The 20,411-nt window shown below is 38.7% G+C and overlaps 1 protein-coding gene across 1 annotated transcript in view; it reads right to left on the bottom strand.

Annotated features, from left to right (window-relative positions):
* Positions 1-20,411, bottom strand: part of LOC145777011 (tubulin polyglutamylase complex subunit 2-like) — a 107,205-nt gene that overhangs the window by 68,178 nt on the left and 18,616 nt on the right. Inside the window, exon 2 of the mRNA XM_082588279.1 lies at positions 670-837. Coding sequence (XP_082444405.1) covers positions 670-837 — 168 coding nt within the window. The remainder of the gene's footprint in view (positions 1-669; positions 838-20,411) is intronic.

Raw genomic sequence — 20,411 nt, 5'->3', positions numbered from 1 at the left:
GAGGACAGATTGTAACAAATGGAGGAGAAATCTTCCCTTTCCTGAATACAACTGCACGCAATTTAATACCTTTGCAGTGTTCTTTACTTCACGGATCGTACCCACTGCGGTCATTCTTTCTTTCATAACTTGGATTGGAGAAGGAATATCTACCTTGTGCCTTTTAGCAACTATTGTAATATACTTGAAGTTTGAGGAATTGCGAAGAAAACCGACTACGGGCACATTAATTAACGTGTGCGTTTGTCTTCTTGTTGTACTTGTTCTCTTCCTTGCTGGTGTTGGTTGATTGCACATAAGTCTACAGAATGAGATTACAGACACTTGTCTTTGTTTTGATTGCACTCGTTTGGCTCACCTTTGCTTCATTTCGCCTTTGAACGTTGCAAACAATTGTGTGAAATAATAAAGAGACGTTCTTATTTCGCTTTTCAGTATAATTATACTAGTAAATAAATTAATTATGCAAATGAGAACCAAATCTTAATACTGTTATTTAACTAATTCTTTTGAGCGACAAATGCTTTTAAACTGTTTTATTTACCTTTAGATAGGATATGATTTAAGATTTCAGATTTCAATTATTCAAATAAATTGTCGATGCGTTTAACCGGTATGCGCTTAACCGATTTTGTCTGTAGCATAATTACATTTCAAGCAGCAACAAACCTTGTACATGAACATTCCATTTTAACAACAAGCCATCAGTAGTAAGATAAAAGTTGCGAAGATCTTCTGGTAGTAGACATGTGTTTCGTTGTTCCCAAGCAATAATTTTATGTCGCTCAGCTGGAGAAAAATTGGAGAGCACAACATCACACACACCAGGACGCTTCTCTGTAACCAAATGCAATATATAGTTATACACCTGGTACTGTTAATATTTAGGATTAAATGACTTGAAACTTTGGGCCACCAGTCCAACATTGATACAGTAAAAATGACATTGTAACTTGCACAAAATCATATTCATATAGGAATGGGCATTTTCAAATAGTAAAGGGTGCGAAACTATTCTAGAATAGGCTAGCTATATTGAATCCAAAATATCGAATCCGATTTGAAATAAAGTCAAGGTATTGCGCGTGGCAACAAGCTAAGTTTATTAAAGCAGAAAATTATAGCAGTACAGTTTTAAAGGGTTTTTAACCTTTGTCTGTTTCACATTTTGACAATTTGATGGCGGTTAGCTTTGTGTTTGAATCTAATAATGTATTAACTCATGCAATACAGCGTTAAATACAATTGCTAAATTTTATTTTGTATGTCATTCGCTCTGAGGATGCGCATTGTCATGGTGCGCGAAACGTCAGTGAAGCAATAAATCAACCTGTTTGCTATTGTATTGCTTTTACTTTCGTCAGATGAACGTTGCAGTTTGTGCTAAAAGTAGAAACGATAATTGTGGTGATGAACACCCAAGCTTTTCAGTAATCAGTTGACACTTGGCTGCGTCATTAGCACTGTAACAAAATCTAGGCTAGAGAGAGTTTTATTGCTTCATTATTATATGCTACCCAATTATATTATACCAATCCTTAATTATATGCTACCAACCAAGGCGATCTCTATAACGGGCCTGGACACCAGGCGCCCCCAGTCAAAAACTGGAGGCGGATGGTATAAGTACACATTTCCTCACTAAGACTACATAGTTTTGAAGTCAAGATATTTTCTGCTAAGCATGGGTCAATAGCAACTATTCGGGGATGATGCAGGTTGTTTATGACATCATAGTGATATCATAGAAGATTATAATATTTTGTTTAACTGATGCATTTATATAACATATAAAACTCAAAAAAATCAAATATAGTTATTAGGCTACTATCTGAATCCTTAACAGCCTGTTTCACCTAACAGATCATCAGAAGGTCTTATTCAAATAAAATTTATTATATTATTATTCTTATTCTATTTGAATAAGACCTTCTGATGATCCGTTAGGTGAAACAGGCTGTTAAGGATTCAGATAGTAATAACTATATTTGATTTATATAATATATATATAATATACCTTGTAAATGAATGTGCCTTGCTTGTTGGCAGCACAAGAAAATGAGAGAATAACACAAAACCTTGAAACTACTGTAACTCAGCTTATTGCATTCCACATAGACCAGGAACAACCAAACTTTTCAGTACACAAGCACCTATTAACAAACTTCGTACCTCAAACACCCAACATATTAAACATTGCTTAATGCTTATTAATACATACTTGATATGCAGCTTCGGCCTTTTTAGTCCAAACTTGTAAATTTGACATACAATTCTCTAGGGAATCACTTAAATACAGTAGGTTGTGACAATATTGTTCAATGTTTATACATGTTGGCCTTGTTGGGTGTGATTGAGCAACGATCTATGATATGCATTCAATTGGGGTCTGCTACTATTCGGCGAGTCCGATTCGGCGAGTCTGATTCGGCTAATCCGATTCGGCGAGTTCCCTATTTGGCGAGAGCCTTTTTCGGCGAGTGCCCTATTCGGCGAGTTTTTGAAATTTTATTTTTGAAAGGGTACCGTAGCCTAATTATAATTGCCGTTTTTACATCGTTAAACGTTGAAATCGTGCAGAAAGGAATAAAAATAAAATGTTTTAACTATTAAATTAAAATTCGTTACGTCAGTTCAGTTGTTTTTAATTTTGACTATCATGTGAAAAACAATACACGTCAACATAGCAAAGGTAAAAGCGACAAAACGCGAACGTTAAAACGTGCTTGAATTCGTCATGTCAGTTCAGTTGTTATCAAAAACAATTTACGTCAACATAGCAAAAGTGTAGAAAAAGGTAGAAGCGACAAAACGCGAACGTTAAAACGTGCTTGTGACTACAGTTGTAAATGCAAAAAACTTGGGCCAAAAAAAACACGCGTTTTTTGTTTTTTTTTTCATATTTTTCTGGAAAAGTTGCAATTTTTTTACAATTTGCAGCTTAGTTTCATTATATTGCTCTTGAAAAACATTAAACTAGTAAAATTGGTTTTATTGGTGTGCTGGAATTCCTAAGTGTGTGTGCTTGGCAGCAGGATAATATGTTTTTTGCATAGCCCTATACTAGCCTACGTTGTTTCACTTTCTTCATTCTCAGGCATGTTTGTGGCAGTAGACCTGACAAACATTGAATTAATGCAATTTGATACATGACATAATGTAGATGAGTTAATTTCTTTTTATTTTTATGGAAGTGCCCTTTATGGAAGGTAGCCTACGATGTTAGTATACCGGTAGGCCTACTGGTTATTCTTGTACACACTCAAAATGGGTTGACGAAATTTTGGCAAAAACAAGAGGGCAGTATTCAGAACACACATTAACTTGTTTGTGGTAAGTGGAGTTTTTCAGCACTGCTCAGTGCTCACATAGTGAATAAATGCTTCATAATACTTTTCCTGATAAGAATAAAGTTTTACCCATATTCCCGCAATGCAGGATAAAGATACAAAACAAACATCAAAGATGAAAACTTATTTTATTTGGGAACTACGCTGAAGTAAAAAGGAGTGAGAATTGACCTCTTGTCGTTACGCATCAATAAAACCATGATACATAACTTTAATTTTTTTTATTTTTATTGGGTAGAGGAAAGATTGATGAAAAGTTTGGCAAAAACAGAAAAGTGCTGAAGTCTCAAAGTCCTGAAAACTACAGTACCGTATTTTACGGACCATAAGGCGCATTTTAAATTCTTTTTTTTTCTCATAAATTGATCGTGCGTCTTATGGTCCGATGCGCCTTATGTATGGATCAAGTGCGGTAGTGCTTTATTACCTACACTCAAAACCAGTACCGATATACTATTATATATGGTCCGGTGCGCCTTATAGTCCGGTGCGCCTTATGTATGAACAAAAAACTAATCAAAGCAATTTATTGACAGTGCGCCTTATAGTCCGGTGCGCCTTATGGTCCGTAAAATACGGTAGTTCAATTTGGATGGATAAGTGCAACCATACTTCTTTTAAAAATGTCTATGACAGCACAATGGTGTGATTAAGGGAAAACAAACATGACTATGACATCACAAAGGAGTATTGAACCTCTTCAGGGAAAATAAAAAACATCAAAATGTTTCCATCTTTCACTACATTTAAATGTTATTTGGGCTAAAAGTTGGGACTTTAGCACTACACTGCTTTTGCCAAACTTTTCATCAATCTTTCCTCTACCCGATTAAAAAAAAAGAAAAATTTTTAAGTTACGCATCATGGTTTTATTGGTGCGTAACGACAAGAGGTTACTTTCTTTTTATCTGAAAAGGTAGTTGCTAAAACTTGTTTTAATGTTCATAAACAGATAGCCTACCCCAGAAAACATGGGGTAGAGCTAAAAATTATCCAAATATGTTGAGCGGTTCTTGAGATATTGCCATTTTTCTATTGCTCCTTATCTATGAAGCCACCTAGTGACTAAGGTTACTTCACTTATAACTTGAGAACCGCTTGTGTGATTTTCATCAAGTTTGCACCGAATGCACATCAACTGGAACAATCTCTTGACGTTGTACTGGAAAAGGTGTGGAGTGCTGGTCAAAAGTGCCTTTGTTAAGAAGAAAAACTGGACACTGACCACCTGGTCCTCATCATCATCATCATCGGCCATACCTGAATAAGGCGTCGGCTACCGTGAGTCTCCACAACGATCGATTGTCCATACTTCTAATTAGGTTTTCAAAATTTTGGTTTGTCCATGTTGAAAGATTTTTGAAGATTTCCAAACAAGGACGTCCCCGGTGGCTCTGACCAGGAAATCGCCCCATCATTGCCGAGTGTTCAATTCCGCGTTTGCGGTAGACATGCCCGATAAATGTCATTTGCCTTTTTTTGATAGTTGTGATGAGGACGCCAGGGGTGCACCCAGAGCGTTTCCACACTTTTTCGTTAGTGATTTTATCCATCCAGTTAATTCCCATCATTCTACGAATGAACCTAATTTCAGCACTGTTGATCGTCTTCTCCATCTTTGGGCATACAGTCCAGGATTCACAGCCATATAGCAGAACTGACCAAATGTACACATGTAAAATTCTTATTCTAGTGTTTAGAGAGATTGAATTAGATTTCAGTATTTTGTCCATTTTGATGAAAGTTTGTTTGGATTGTGCAATTCTTGATTTTACGTCGCTCCAGCATCGACCATTCGAAGTGACCATAGAACCCAGATAGTTGAAACTATTTACTTGTGAGACTGTTGTATTTTGTATTTTGATAGTTGTCACGATTTCTTTCTATCTCTTACCAGGAAAAAGACTTGGAAAGATTCAATGACGTAGTTTAATGGGTTATAACCAAAAAGCAGTCAATTAAATGTCGAATAATTCTACTAGTGGAATGATAATCTAACTTCTTGAAGGACTTTAACGAACGGCTTCTCAAATAACTCTAATTTTGATCAGAAATTATATCAGCATCAATTCTCATCTACTTGTATTCGATTACTTCAACTCTCAATCAACAATAATTTCTGCATCAACTACCAATCCACAACTCATAACACAACTCTCATAACCAACTCAATAATAATCATCATAATAATCCATTACGCAAATTACACCACTATTTATAAAAGGTTTGTTCGGTCTAGTAACTTCGAGAAGGTTACGTAGTGTTGCATCACACAAACTCATCGTCGGTCACGTAGCATTGAGCGGCATAAACAAGCAAGTTTAAAGAAGTCTAAAGAATGTCACGTAGGAGTAGAGGACTCTTACATAATAAATATTTCGCAATCGGACATTTACTGATAAACAACCTTATGACGTCATGACAAACGACGCTCAGAAATTACGAAAAACAACAGAACATTCCAGAATTGCATGCTTACAGACGATTCTAGAAATACGTTACATAATACAGATTTCTCATACAAAGGTTACTTCAGGTCATAACCGATAATAACACACCGCACCAGAATTCCATAATGAAAACAGCACATTCTGTCAAGATGCAAAGCAGCCCGACACGAGGCCTTGCACATTGATTGTGACATACCCCTTAGAATATTGTTGCAAACAATATAACAAAACAATCAATACAAAACACACCAGCAAAACAATTAATTACTCAATAAAACAGTTCTCATAAGTCCATCGTTGCATGATCTACCACTACCAACGATAGCTTTTCTCAAAACAATAGTCACGTTTACTGTGAAAGTTTCCAACGTCCTCAACAACTTCAGTGCATCGGCGAGCGAGATGACCCATCTTCCTACATCGGAAACACCTCCTCTCCGGACAGTCCTTGGCGAGATGACCTTCTTTGTGACAGTTGTAGCAAGCCTTTTCATCAAAAGGGCAGCTCCTGGCTATGTGTCCAATCTCCCCACATCGGTAGCAGTGGTTGTCATGGCAATGCCTGTTTTCCGAATGTCCGCCGTCAGCAACGCACTCCCTGGCGAAGTGTCCGTGTCTACCGCATCTATAGCAAACTCCAAATGGTCGTCGCCTGCTCCCTCTCCTCGGTTCTTCGCGCTCGTAGCATCCGCAATCGTGAGATCGTTGCTGATTATCTGCAGAACAATCTCGAGCAAAGTGACCATTCTTGCCACAAGAATAACAAGTAACTTCAGAATCTCTCTCAATAACATTTCCGATTATAAGATCAACTAAAGAGTTACAATACGGAGTTTCGATATACATCCTTGCTAATGGTCCTTGGATTGAAGTGTTATTTTTCGACATCACAATTCCAGTTTTTCCCGTTAACTGACTGTCTTTTACTAAATCTCGCCTCACCATTATACCCGTAGAACCAGAATCACGTAAAACTTTTACTTTTTTGTTTCCAACTGTTCCATCCACTACTGGCAGGTAATCTTCAGGTATTATTTTTTCGCAAACATCTTCATCCGGTCTCTCCTCCTCAAGCGCTGGTTCGTGAATCATTAACGCACAACCACCTCGATAAACGTCCGTGTCTTTATCTTTTCCAGACTGATTGGATAGGGAAAACGACTTGTCCTTGCATTCCTTCGCTTCGTGTCCTTGCCTATTGCAACGATTGCACCACTTCCTCGATTCCTGATGATTTCTGTTAGTCTTCTTCCGGCAGTTAACAGCCTTATGACCTAAGCCATTACAATTAAAACAACGTACTTCTCTTGGAACCGCACCTCCTTTAAAATTATTTGTTTGCTCCTCGTCATCATCAAATGACAACATCTCTTCGGTCGACAACTTCTCATCATGAGCAACTAAATACTGTTCCGCCACACTGGCTATTTCTTCTAGAGTCTTTGGACTTCTCTCCATTAAATAAACAGACAGATCTTTTGAGCATGAATCTGTGAATTGTTCCTTAAAGTGCAACTGCACGATGACTTTGACCGCACTTTATCTGAAAGAGCATGTTTCAATCTATAAATACCAACCTCGCCCTTACTTTTTAAGGCTATATTTATCTCAATAAAAATTATCAAAACTATGGTTTTCCACGCGCTTGCATTTTTGGCCACGTTCTTGCAATAGAAGATGGCATTGCGCAACACGCGGATTATGACGTCAGTTGGAGTCAGTCAGATCGAAGCGACAATTGGTTTTGCAAGTCTTTTAGTTGTGTTTGTCCTAGAGGAAGTTTTTTTTTTTTCACTGTTTCGATCTTGTTGCACGTGCTTTTTATGTGAAGGCAGGTAGCATAGGCTCTTTGCAATCTCGAGTTTGAAAAAAATAAGCCAGGTCTGTTGACTTATCCATTGAAATTGTTGGTTAAGGAACAGACCAAAGCTGTCATAGGCCATGCGAGGTAAGGTACGGATACAGTACATCTTAACCAATGTTATGTGACATTCTTGTAAGCTTTAAGTCTTTCGTTCAAATATATAAAACTTTTAAAACAAAACATTTCTCTTGCAACTTCGTTTTTTAGATTATTCTAGTTCTAAGCCAAACATTTAAAATGGTGAAAATTTGCTCTATCTGTCACACAAAATTTGTTTCTGGTGCAAAGGTGACATTTTTTGCCTTCCCTAACGATGAACGTTTGCGATTTAACTGGTGCAAGTTTGCTCATCAAGTTTGCTTGACAACTTTCCATCGCGTCCGCAAATGAGGACGCGATGGAAAGTTGTCAAATGAGTGAGTTCACTTGAGCTTGTTTACTGTTCAACAGCCTTTCAAGAGCTGGTTGCGTAATTGTTCCATTCATTATTAAATGACTTGCTGTTACATCTCCCAGGCAATTCAGGCTTATAGGCGCGTGCTGGAGTGGCTGTTGAATGGAGAAGTTCTGGGCAAGTCCAACAGAGTCGTGCTGCCATCCTGCATTGTCTCTTCTATCCGCAGAAAGTATCCCAGCGACGATGGAGACTATGCTGGGTTCCGAAGACCAGTGTTAACATTTTAGTCTTTTTAAAACGAAATCTGGTTTATTTGCAACCGTTTGGTTTATTTTTATTTTTCGATTTGGTGTTTTTTTGGTTTGGTTTGTTTTCGATTTGTGTGTCGTAATGCGATTTGTTATCAGTATTGTATGTTGGTTTACTCTTATACTTTATTTCTGCTTCAATTTGGTTTATTCTGGTCTTTTTTTTAGCTTGATCTAGATTATTTTTAAAGAACGTAGATGTCAACACCGCCGAAGACAGTCCCAATGAATGCTAAAACGTTATCGCATGATAGTCGACTGTACTATGTCCTACAATACCGTACAATACAAAATATTTTCGATATAACCAAGTTTGGCTGTTGTAATCTACGAAACTAGCCTTCGGCGATGGGCTTCGCAAACCACTCCTGGCACACAGGCATAAACAACTAAATTTGTATAATGTTGGCTGAAAGATGCGTCTTCACTATGGATGTCTTATAAATTTGCGCATTCACTAGCAACCAAGCCTATCTCAGCTAGTTTGGTCTCCACTAACCTCGACTCCAACTGACGTCATATCGCTAGGTGGCGTTGACGAGTTTGCTACTTCCAGGTAGCGTGAGAGAGAAGCGCTAGAGAGCGTGGGAAAAGGGTCGGTTTCTCGGCTGTGGGCCTCAATTGTAAGGAAGTAAGTTTTTCAACAGGTTCCCGATGTCTTGGCAATGGATTTTAGCCTATGTTAATTCGATCGTGCAGTTGCACTTTAACTATAAGGTTTGCCAATCCGTCCAATGATTGTTCAGCCCCCGAAAGTTCAAACCATTTTAACAAAAGGTTTCTTAAACGTTCAATAAATTGACCTGGGCTTTCGTGTCGTTCAGGCTTTGCCTCACGGAATCTTTGACGGTATCCATGCTCGGTAAAATTGTATCACTTTAACAGAGCTAACTTCAATCTGTCGTAGTTCATGGCCTCTTCTTGCGAAAGTCTTGAATATACATCAAGAGCTTGTCCCGATAATAACATGCTTAGCTGGGTAGCCCACGTCGACTTCTCCAATTTGGCTATTGTAGCATATCTTTCAAATCTTAACAAATAACTATCCAACTCATCTTTTTCTTCAACAAATGATGGCAAATCTGGACGTCTAACTTGCGCCACAATAACATCTCGAGCATTATCATTAGTAGAATTAGATCGCTCACCAATGTCCAGCTTTTGTCTTTCTAATTCAAGTTTTAACTTTTCCAATTCATATTGCGCTCTTCTTTCTTCTGCTTCGCGTTGCGCCCGATTTTCTTCAGCTTCAGCTTCACGCTGTGCTCGTTTTTCTTCAGCTTCAAGTTGTGCTCGCTTCTCTTCAGCTTCAAGTTGTGCTCGCTTTTCTTCTGCTTCAGCTTCACGCTGTGCCCGCTTCTCTTCTGCTTCAGCTTCACGCTGTGCTCGTTTTTCTTCAGCTTCAAGTTCTGCTTTCCTTATTTCACGAGCAGCTCTTCTATCTTCTCTTTTGTCAACTTCTCGCTGAGCTTTTTGGTCCATTATCTTGTGATACTCTTCTATCACGAACTGAGACTTCTCATTACCAGTCAGCCCCATTCGTTCAGCCATGCTCCCTAAGTCTTCAATCATCTCATGTTTGACAGTATCCGCCATCTTGACATTAATTTATTATTCTTTCAATAAATCTTCGGTATTCTTCGGTTATTCTTTTTCGGTTTTTCCCGGACGAGCCCCCAGAATGTCAAGATGGCGGATACTGTGAATTGTTTACTGATACTGTGAATTGTTTACTGTTTACTGATAAACAACCTTATGACGTCATGACAAACGACGCTCAGAAATTACGAAAAACAACAGAACATTCCAGAATTGCATGCTTACAGACGATTCTAGAAATACGTTACATAATACAGATTTCTCATACAAAGGTTACTTCAGGTCATAACCGATAATAACACACCGCACCAGAATTCCATAATGAAAACAGCACATTCTGTCAAGACGCAAAGCAGCCCGATGCGAGGCCTTGCACATTGATTGTGACACTGGAGTTATTTCTTTTGATGAGATGGTCATGCAGAAGGTTTTTGTTGCGTTCAAATTACGTCCAAGGTTCTCACTTTGCTTAATGACTATGTTGAGTAAATTTTGTAAACTGGAGTTTGATGTGGCGATTAGTACTGTGTCGTCTGCGTATCTTGTTGTTGAAGTGTTGTCCGCCTACAGCAGTGGTTCTCAAACTTTTTCAGCTTGTGACACACTAGAAAAATTATAAAATGCTCGCGACACACTTACAAGAGAAGAAAAGTTGCTTTAAAATAAAATATTTTCACGTGATGATGGGATGGATGTGCTTGTTTATATGACTGAAACGAGGTTGCATTGTTGACAAATATACTCGCATTTCATCGTCAATTCCAAGCAGTCTCTCTCGTTTACAGCTTTTAATTTCAGTCAAAACAGAAAAGTCATGTTCAAATAGCCATGAAGATGCAAATGGCATATAACTTTGATTGCTTTTGCACCGATCATGGAATAGGATTTGGAAGCTGACAGCCAAAACTCATCCAAGTTTTTTTTTCGTGGAAACAGCGTTTGAAAAAACGGGTTGTTTTGTAAATCAATGAGCTGTTCTTCTGCAGAAAGATTGCTTGATTCATTGCTTTCAAATGGTGGGAAGTAATTGTTGCAGTGTAAGCTTCTTCGTCGTATGAGCTGTTCTTCGGGACTATATGTTTGGGCATGATGTCATCAGCCACTCTACAGTCTCGTCATCCAGGGTCTTCAGTCCAAGCGTTCCATGTGGTGGTTGATGGATTGGGCAGTCATGGACGACATGATCTACTGTCTGGTCTGTGGCGCCACACTCGCATCCCGGTGAGGGAGCCAGGCCCCATCTGCACATGTCTGAACGAAAGCGACCGACGCCGGTTCGTAGGCGGTTAAGCCGGACCCACGCAAGTCTTGCGAGGGACATTCCCGGAGGGCGGGGATCGACGTCGGGTAGGAAATCATGGAGTCGGGAGGTGTTGTTTTGCCACTCCATGTTCCATGTGTAGTTCGTCCAGTGTGCCGCACTTATTCCAAGATCTTCAACGTTGTTCAGAAGCTGTTGTGCGGCGGGCACAAATGGGCGTCTTGATTTCAGTCGCTGCTGTCCTCCAGGTAGGCGCTGGAGTGCACTGTGGAGGAGATGGTCGGGGTCCAGTGCGCGACGAGCAAGGGAAATCATGGCTCCTTTACGGCGAAGCTCAGCAGGTTGGATGCCTGCAAGGATGGGAAGGCAGTCCGTTGGAGTGGGACGCAGGCATCCAGTCACAGTGCGTAGTGCGTCATTGATGGCGGTGTCAATGTGGCGGGTGTGAGAGCTGCGGCACCACACTGGTGCGCAGTACTCAGCGGTAGAATGGACGAGGGCCAAGGTAGCTGTGCGAAGGGTTTTCGCATCAGCTCCCCAGCCGGAACCCGCCAGCCGCCTCAAGTTCATGATTGGCGGAATGATTTCTTGTTTATGAATTGATTCATTAAGAGCAGGAAGCGAATTAAAGACTTCTTCTGCAATCAAAAACAATTCAGAAAGCAAAAGATTTTCATCTACCAATTTGAATATGTCTTCTCCTTTGGTTGCGCCCTTCATTTCTTTGCAAAAAAAACATTCATTTACCAATGTTTCATAGTTTATGAAACGAAAAAAAGCCAGCAGATGAGATTTCCCAGTTCTGTCAGTAGATTCGTTAACTTTTAAAAACTATAGTGCAGACAGCTGTTTGTCTGTAGCAACAAAGCGGTCGCGAACTTGATCCTTTAAATCTGAGGATAGCTCTTCTATGCTTCGTGAAATTGTGTTATTTAACAACAGAACACCAACTTTTTCCGGGGTAGCACTACCAAACATTTCTTCGACAATAATGGCTAATGCTGGTCCAATTATTGATTCTGCTTCCGTGTTTGATTTTTTACATTTCGCCAACAAGTGTACCACTTTGTAACTTGCAATCAATCCTTTTTCCTGCAACTTGAGGTAGCTATTCATGATCTTTGCCTAGTTGTTTGGGACTTCAGGTTCGCAAAATATTCTTTTGGTTTATCCTTCAATGTTGGAAGATTTTTCTCCAAATGTCTGCTAAGCTTAGTGGGAACAAGCGACTCATTAGATAAGGCTTTATTGCAGATAATGCGGAAAGGTTGTTGGTTTTCTTCGGGTCCTGAAGCAAATACCCGTAGGCCTACTGAACGTATTCTTTTTTATATTTATGCTTAGGCTTTTGCTGTGCTGTCTCTTTCTGTTTGGATGTACTGACTTAATCAAAATATTTTTCCATAAATAACTTGGTATTTAGGATTATAAACTGAGATCTATATAAACCCTTAAAATAGTAAAACATTCTTTACAGTTTGAGAACCACAGTAGTCTATTAGAAACCCAACTTATGACGTCGCAATTACCCTACTGTATCGGAAATTCCATTATTGGTTTCATTGTCATATGTGCTTATTTATCATTTATTAAAGCAGTTAGAGCGCTTTTAAGTCGCACATGCTTGTCTGTATGGCTTATTTTAAATATTTATACAGTTCTTTTCCAAATTTCCAAAAAGATTCGCGGCACACTTGAAAATCTCTGGCGGCACACTAGTGTGCCGCGGCACACAGTTTGGGAATCACTGGCCTACAGAGACGCCTTCTTCATCATCTAGATGTCGTAAGATCATTTCGCCGTAGAGTGAGAAAAGATCAGGTGAAACTACGCACCCCTGTCTAACACCTCTCCGAATTTGTGTCCACAGGACCTGGTCCTAACATGCCCAATAACCAAAATCCCCGGTGGCTTCTAAACTGCACACGAGTGTGGTACTGCATTTAACAACTGGCTCGACCAAATTACAGACAATACTTGAGATGTGCCAACCATAGGACACTGTTACTACTATTTGAGACAGTGAGAAATCTTTATGGCTCGTGTGTTGAGACTTGGGATCTACAAAATTGCAATGAAAAAATAGACCTATACCAGACATATAGTCTGATTTAAAGTAAGTTATACGAGTTATGAGACTGTTTTTTTGTTGAAAGAGACGCTATTGTAATGAGTTTACCCTAATTGCTGCATATTGTGACATTTAATGTCAAAATAGGTAAAAAAAAACAAAAAAAACAAAAAAAACGAATAAAAAACAAAAAAAACAATAAAAAACAAAAAAACGAGCTCGTTTTTTTTAAAAACAAAAAAAAACGTTTTTTTTTTACATCTCTACTTGTGACCGAAGTAAGTTATTGAGTTGAAAGAAATTTGGCACGGTCGGCGTCGGTCGCAACACCTTCAGAAAAATTTACAAAATGAAGGGAAAATAAAAAAATAAAATGTTACAAAAAAAATCATGTTTAATGTCTATAAGTTAGTACTTTTGAATAGTTAAAATGATTAGTTTGGATCAACAAAAGCTTGGATTGAAAGGAAATTATCGGGTACCGTAGCCTAGTTATCCCAACCAGCAGAAATTGCCGTTTTAACGTGGCTAAACGTTGAAATCGTGTAGAGAAGAGAACTTTGCTGACTAGGATACGTTGAAACTGGGAAACATTCACAGAAGCCCTTCGATTTGTTCCAAGAACCCATTTAGCCTAACAGTTCATTTGTACATTGATTCAACGTCTGAATACATTATCTTAAAAATGCATAATCTTAAAAATGCAACGTATCGAAGGGCTACTGTGAATGTTTCTCAGTTTCAACGCAGGACTTAAAACTCGTGTTTTTTTCCGGCAGCCATCGTGGCCTACCGAGAGCTCCTTCTCGGCGGCCAAATCTGCGTGCTTGGAGGCCAAAATACAATAATGATAGCACAAATAAATACAGTAGCATTAAACTTGCAACAATGTTAAAATAATCACTTAGCGTTGTTGAAGTCTGGGCGACGTCCTGCAATAGAATCATTGTACCACGCATTAAATGCTCAGGATTGTAATCCGGTGTTGCGGGACCATCTAACGACCCTAAATTGTTTTAACTGCTCGCAGCTCAGTAAATTGTTTCAACTGCATACCGCCTTCATAAAACCTGACCATTTATATCGTTATGATGTCACCATTGAAGGTGTGAAGTTACTAACCCACAGCGGGGACATTTCTCAATTATGAAGGCACGTGTTTTACCCACGGATGTCAACTAACAAAGTTCTCCTTTTTAACAACGATTTAATGTCCGACAACATTGAATCGATATAAAAACGACAATATCGCCAGCCGATGTAAATTAGCACTTGGGATTAACACTTCGTTAAAATAAACATTCGGGAATTGCAAACAAGACTTCCAGCGCTGGTGCTCGCAACTGAATATATTCAATACAACAGTAGTGATTCTGACGCGCTGACCTAATTCTGCGTCACTCTTTGATACTACATATTTTCGACATTTAATCCACAAACATTCTATTGCGAAATTAAATAATTGAGAAACCGGCGGCCGAACTTGGCCGACGGAGGAGGTAGCACAGGCGGTCATTCAAGCACTACTTAGCGGCCATGGCCGCCGGCTGCTTTAAGGCTTGCAACGTATCCTAGTCATCAAAGTTCTCTTTTCTACACGATTTCAACGTTTAGCGACGTTAAAACGATAGGCCACACATTTGGTTAGCCTTTTCATTCTGTTACTACAATGTAAAAATGAACTGTTAGGCTAACTGGGTTCTTGGAACAAATTTTTGCTGGTAGGGATAACTAGGCTACAGTGCACGATAATTTCCTTTCAATCCAAGCTGTAGGCCACATATTTGTTGATCCAAACTAATCATTTCAACTATTCAAAAGTACTAACTTATAGACATTAAACATGATTTTTTTTGTAACATTTTCTTTTTTTTATTTTCCCTTCACATCTTAAATTTTTCTGAAGGTGTTGCGACCGTGTCAAATTTCTTTCAACTCAATAACTGACTTCGGTCACAAGCACGTTTTAACGTTCGCGTTTTGTCGCTTCTACCTTAAAAACAACTGAACGGACATGACGAATTCAAGCACGTTTTAGCGTTCACGTTTTGTCGCTTCTACCTTTGCTATGTTGACGTGTATTGTTTTTGATATGATGGTCAGAAATAAAAAACAACTGAACTGATCTGACATGACGAATTTTAATTTAATAGTTTAAACATTTTATTTTTATTCCTTTCTGCACGTTCAGCGATGTTAAAACGATGTGAAAACAGTTAGGCTACGGTACCCGATAATTCCCTTTCAAAAATAAAATTTCAAAAACTCGCCGAATAGGGCACTCGCCGAAAAAGGCTCTCGCCGAATAAGGAACTAGCCGAATCGGACTCGCCGAAACGGGCCATTCCAATTCAATTGGGCGGTTGCCGTGTTACCAAATACGAGGCCAACATTAAAAGTTATGTGTTTCAGAATGTTAGTTTGCAGAATGAACAGTTTGTTAGTAGCGCTATACTGTATATCATAACTACTGCAACTTTAACAGTTTCTGGGATGGTTCTTTGCATGACAATGGAGTCATTGCTTTGCATAACTTATTGAGCAAAATATTGGACAAAGTAGTACAATGTAATGAAGTCATATTCATAAAAATCACTTACATATATATACTGAAAAATTCTGCTAAGTGACTTTTGGTAAACATTTAATTTTAAAACCCAAAATAAGCTATAGCAAAAACCACACTACTGACAATCTGACATGTTGCATCGTTTGGTACATTTAATCCTCCTGATTCAAGTACTGGGTATAACAGCCAAATTTTTCATAGTAAAAAAAAGTGTCGTCACTACAAATTTCCTCTTTCAGTGTAACATACCCATTATCCAACTAAGTAAACAATGGCTTGCAATTCATCAAATGATGAATTATTTTCTATACTTGGCAATCCCTCAAACACTTCCACTTCTGATAAAACCATTCTGTATGAGCATAGATTGCAAACATGCCCTGCTGATGCACATACAGAAGAAATGTCAATTCCCTGATGCAATGCAAACTTTCAATTCAATTTATTTTTCATTGTCGGAAAACAACAGCAAGCTTGGCCTTGCTTATTGACAGTTTTTCGGAGACCTGCTGAATATTTATAAAATATGTTCCTCCACAACCTTGCCTCAGCTTGCCAAATAATCTCTCAAGAGGATCTATTGAAAACTCACTGAAAATAACAAACTTATGATCTGCTGATAAAAGGCTTCGAGCAAGATCAACTAGACTAGACCTAAGCAGGTATGATGAAAAGCTAAGCTTGTTAAACTAGACAACTGTTGTACTTTTTTTCTTTGAACTCTACCCATACATTCAACTGACTTAGCCAACTGTGTTAAAACCTTCAGCTGAATGTCATTGTCACATCTTACATCTCTGACTGGATCCTTAAAGCACAAATTAACTCCTAACCCTTTCCCATTGACAATCTTCCAAAATTGAAGAAACATTTTTATGGACTTATTTTTGTGTTTTGTCAACCAAGGTTTGTTTGAAATTGTTTCAAAATGTTTGAAAAAATACCTATTGACTTGGTTTCGATCACAGATTGTATCACCAATATGTGAACAGCACTGCTCAAGTTTATCGATAATAATGATGATTTGATCATATTGAAAGTCTGCTGTTAAATGATGAACTGGTATCATTTTTAATAAGAATTCTGGACTGTCAAAAAATACTTAACAATAACTGCTAGAACAGTGGTTGCTAATTGTTTAGAATTATATTGATCTTTCCAAAAAATCTTTCTTCCGTGGTAAGACATACTAGGCTTGACAAAGGCTTATATTTCGTTTATCAAAAAAACTACCATACTTGTTTCTGGCGATTCTGCAATGTATCTAAAATAGTTTTTAAGTTAAAACCTGTTTCTCGGCAGCCGATTTGTAGCAAGAATTGACAGCGATAGACACCGTGTTTCGCCCATGAGGCTGGGCTCGTCAGTATCGCACCACTAATTCTGCCACAATGATATTCGACCACCGCTTTACCAGTCAGTTTAACTCTTATCTTTGTGGAAACAAAGAAAGAGCCAACAAAATCAGCAGGCGCCAGGACTCATGGGCGAAACACGGTGTCTATCGCTGTCAATTCTTGCTACAAATCGGCTGCCGAGAAACATATCGTTGATTGGAAAGTCTGAATGGCTTGCGTGGAAGCTACACCGTTATGGTTAGCAAATCGCAGCTGTTCGCTGTACTAGCGAGTGCTCAGCCTTGTGCTGATAGCCGAGAAGAACGCCCCTCTCTTCACATAAGTTAAAACCTATTAACTTTTGCAATTGATTGAGTTTCGCTTTTAGCAGCATGATTGTTGCTTACTTCACAGTGTACACATTGCATTGCCACAACGAACTCGCAGCATCAGGCTTAAACAGATCGTTAGAATCTACACTATGAACTATTAACTTTTGATACAATTCTAGTAAAAGCGCTCTCTCTCTCTTCACTATCCTTGGGTAAGTGATACATTAAAATTTGTTTATTTCCATCGTAACCAGATCTGCATCACAACACTTTCTGCCCATCATCACTTATCATTCAAAAGCACACAATTTAGTCTAATTAGCTTGTACTCAATTTTAACTCATGTACTAATAGTCCTGTAGAATTTTTGGTCAACATAGAAAAAATTCTTATAAAGACGTATTATATACCGTTGGAAAGATAATTTTATCAGCTTTTCAATGATGGGTTTTGTCATTTTTTTTACCTTGGGGAAAAAAGTTACGACCAAAAACGTGCCAGGGGGTGATACACTAATTTGCCCCCTGTAGAATTTTTGGTCAACCTAGAAAAAATTCTTATAAAAACGTATTATATACTGTTGGAAAGATAATTTATCAACTTTTCAATGATGGGTTTTGTTATTTTTTTTACCTTGGGGGAAAAAGCTACGACCAAAAACGTGCCAGCAGGTAAAACACTAATTTGCCCAACATTATAATACAATAAAGCTACAATACGATGCGTTCGTAGCAGAATACAACATCATAAATTGGAATATTACCATCAGCAAAGTAAACTAACAATCGGAAAGCAAAAAATAAAAACATATATAACTTAATTAAGAGGTATTTATCACACGTTTAAGGGGGTAAAAGCTGACGGAGATAATAGGAGAGATTTCACCGAAATAAAAGGTTTTTCTTGTATAAGCAAGGACAAGGACTCATACATAGACATCACAGCTCTCAGGTATACCGGAGGTATTAGTGAGAGCTGTGATGTCTATGTATGAGGATGCAAGAACAAAAGTGAGAGTTGGATCAAATTATTCAAACGAGTTTTTTGTGAAGGTTGGTGTACACCAAGGATCAGTTTTGTCACCTCTGATATTTGCTATTGTGGTTGACGTTGTAACTGAAGGAGTGAGGGAGGGCTTATTGAGTGAAATTTTGTATGCAGACGACCTGGTCTTGACAAGTAATAGTATGGAGGGACTGGAGAGAAAGTTTGAGAAATGGAAAGAAGCATTTGAAACCAAGGGTATGAAGGTGAATCTTGAAAAAACAAAAGTGATGGTGAGTGGAGCAGAAGGAACAGTTGTTGAGAGCAAAGTAGATCCCTGTGGAATATGTGGCAAGAGAGTGATGAGAAATTCAATGCAATGCAAGGAATGTGGAAAGTGGGTACATGCAAGATGTGCTAATGTCAAGAGAGCCGCAACAAGATTGGCGAAGTGTTTTGTTTGTGGGAAATGCAGTAAAGGAAGGAATGAAGTGGAAGGCCATGATGATGAGTTCTGCCATGGCATCGAAACAGTGACGAAACAGATCGGATAAATGGAAGTGGTGGATGTGAAGCAGCGGTGACAACAAGGGCAAGATTGGGCTGGGCAAAGTTCAGGGAATGTGGGGAAATGTTGTATGGCAGAAAATTCTCACTAAGGATGAAAGGGAAAGTATATCGGAGCTGTGTGCGGCCTGCAATGCTATATGGTAGCGAGACATGGATATTGAGAGAGAGTGAACTGGCAATCCTGAGAAGAACGGAAAGGTCAATGGTGAGAGCAATGTGTGGGGTGAAAACGAGAAGGGAAAAAAGGACTGAAGAATTGTTGGATATGCTAGAGATGAGAGAGACCATAGACCAACTGGCAAGGGCAAATGGAGTAAGATGGTATGGACATGTGATAAGGAGGGAGGAAGGGAGTTTTCTTAGAAAGGCACTAGATCTAAAGGTGGATGGGAAGAGGAAACGCGGTCGTCCAAGAAGAACGTGGAAACAACAAGTGAAGGATGAATTTAAAAAAGTCGGACTGAAGGAGGAAGATGCAAGGGACAGGGTGAAATGGAGAAAAGGGATTAAGACAATTGCTGCGCGGAAACAATCGGCCACCCCCACTAGTGGGGAACAAACCGACGATGGATTATGATGATGATGATGTAAGCAACAAATAAAAGCTATCTAAGAGGTAGTGAAGAAGTTTTTAGTTAAAATGCTCTTTCATAGGGTATTTTGTTACAAAAATACAAAAACAATCTGTTCTTCCCTTCTCCCCCAGTTAAACCAGCTGTAGCTTAGACCTAAAGATGTAAAAACTACATTTAAAGTTTAAAGTTCTAATAAAATATAGCCTCAACACTAGGGTGTTTATTTTTTCACGATTTTTGAAATTCAAATGCCTGGGGTCCCATCTGGTGGTATTTGGGGTAAAATGTTTACACTCCAATTTTTTTAAATTATGACGTCATATTGAGGTGGTCCTTAAGGTTTAAAATTTTTGGGCCTCGAAATTTGGCCGTATCTCCGGAACCATTCATCATAGATCGACAAAATTAGTGTCAAAATGCGCAGAAGGGTCGGTTTCCAATACCTGATGTAGAGAATATTAAGGTCTACATTCTTCTGAAAAAAAGATATTTAAAAATACTAGTTTTTGGCAAAATTATCGGCTTTTTTACGTAGCCTAGCGTACCGTAACTGCAGGGTCTGCTACTATTCGGTGAGTCCGATTCGGTGAGTCCGATTCGGTGAGTCTGATTCGGTGAGTTCCTAACCTCTACCCCTAACCCTAACTCCTAACCCTAAAACGGCAATGATAATTAGGCCACGGTACCCAACAATTAAAAAAAAAAAATTGAAAAAATCCCCCGTTAAGGGATCGGACTCACCGA

This window comes from Aplidium turbinatum, chromosome 9, assembly GCF_918807975.1.
Source record: "Aplidium turbinatum chromosome 9, kaAplTurb1.1, whole genome shotgun sequence".
NCBI classification, from domain to species: domain Eukaryota; kingdom Metazoa; phylum Chordata; class Ascidiacea; order Aplousobranchia; family Polyclinidae; genus Aplidium; species Aplidium turbinatum.
The sequence above is the reverse complement of the archived record's forward strand: the minus strand, read 5'-3'. Positions and strand labels throughout refer to the sequence as shown.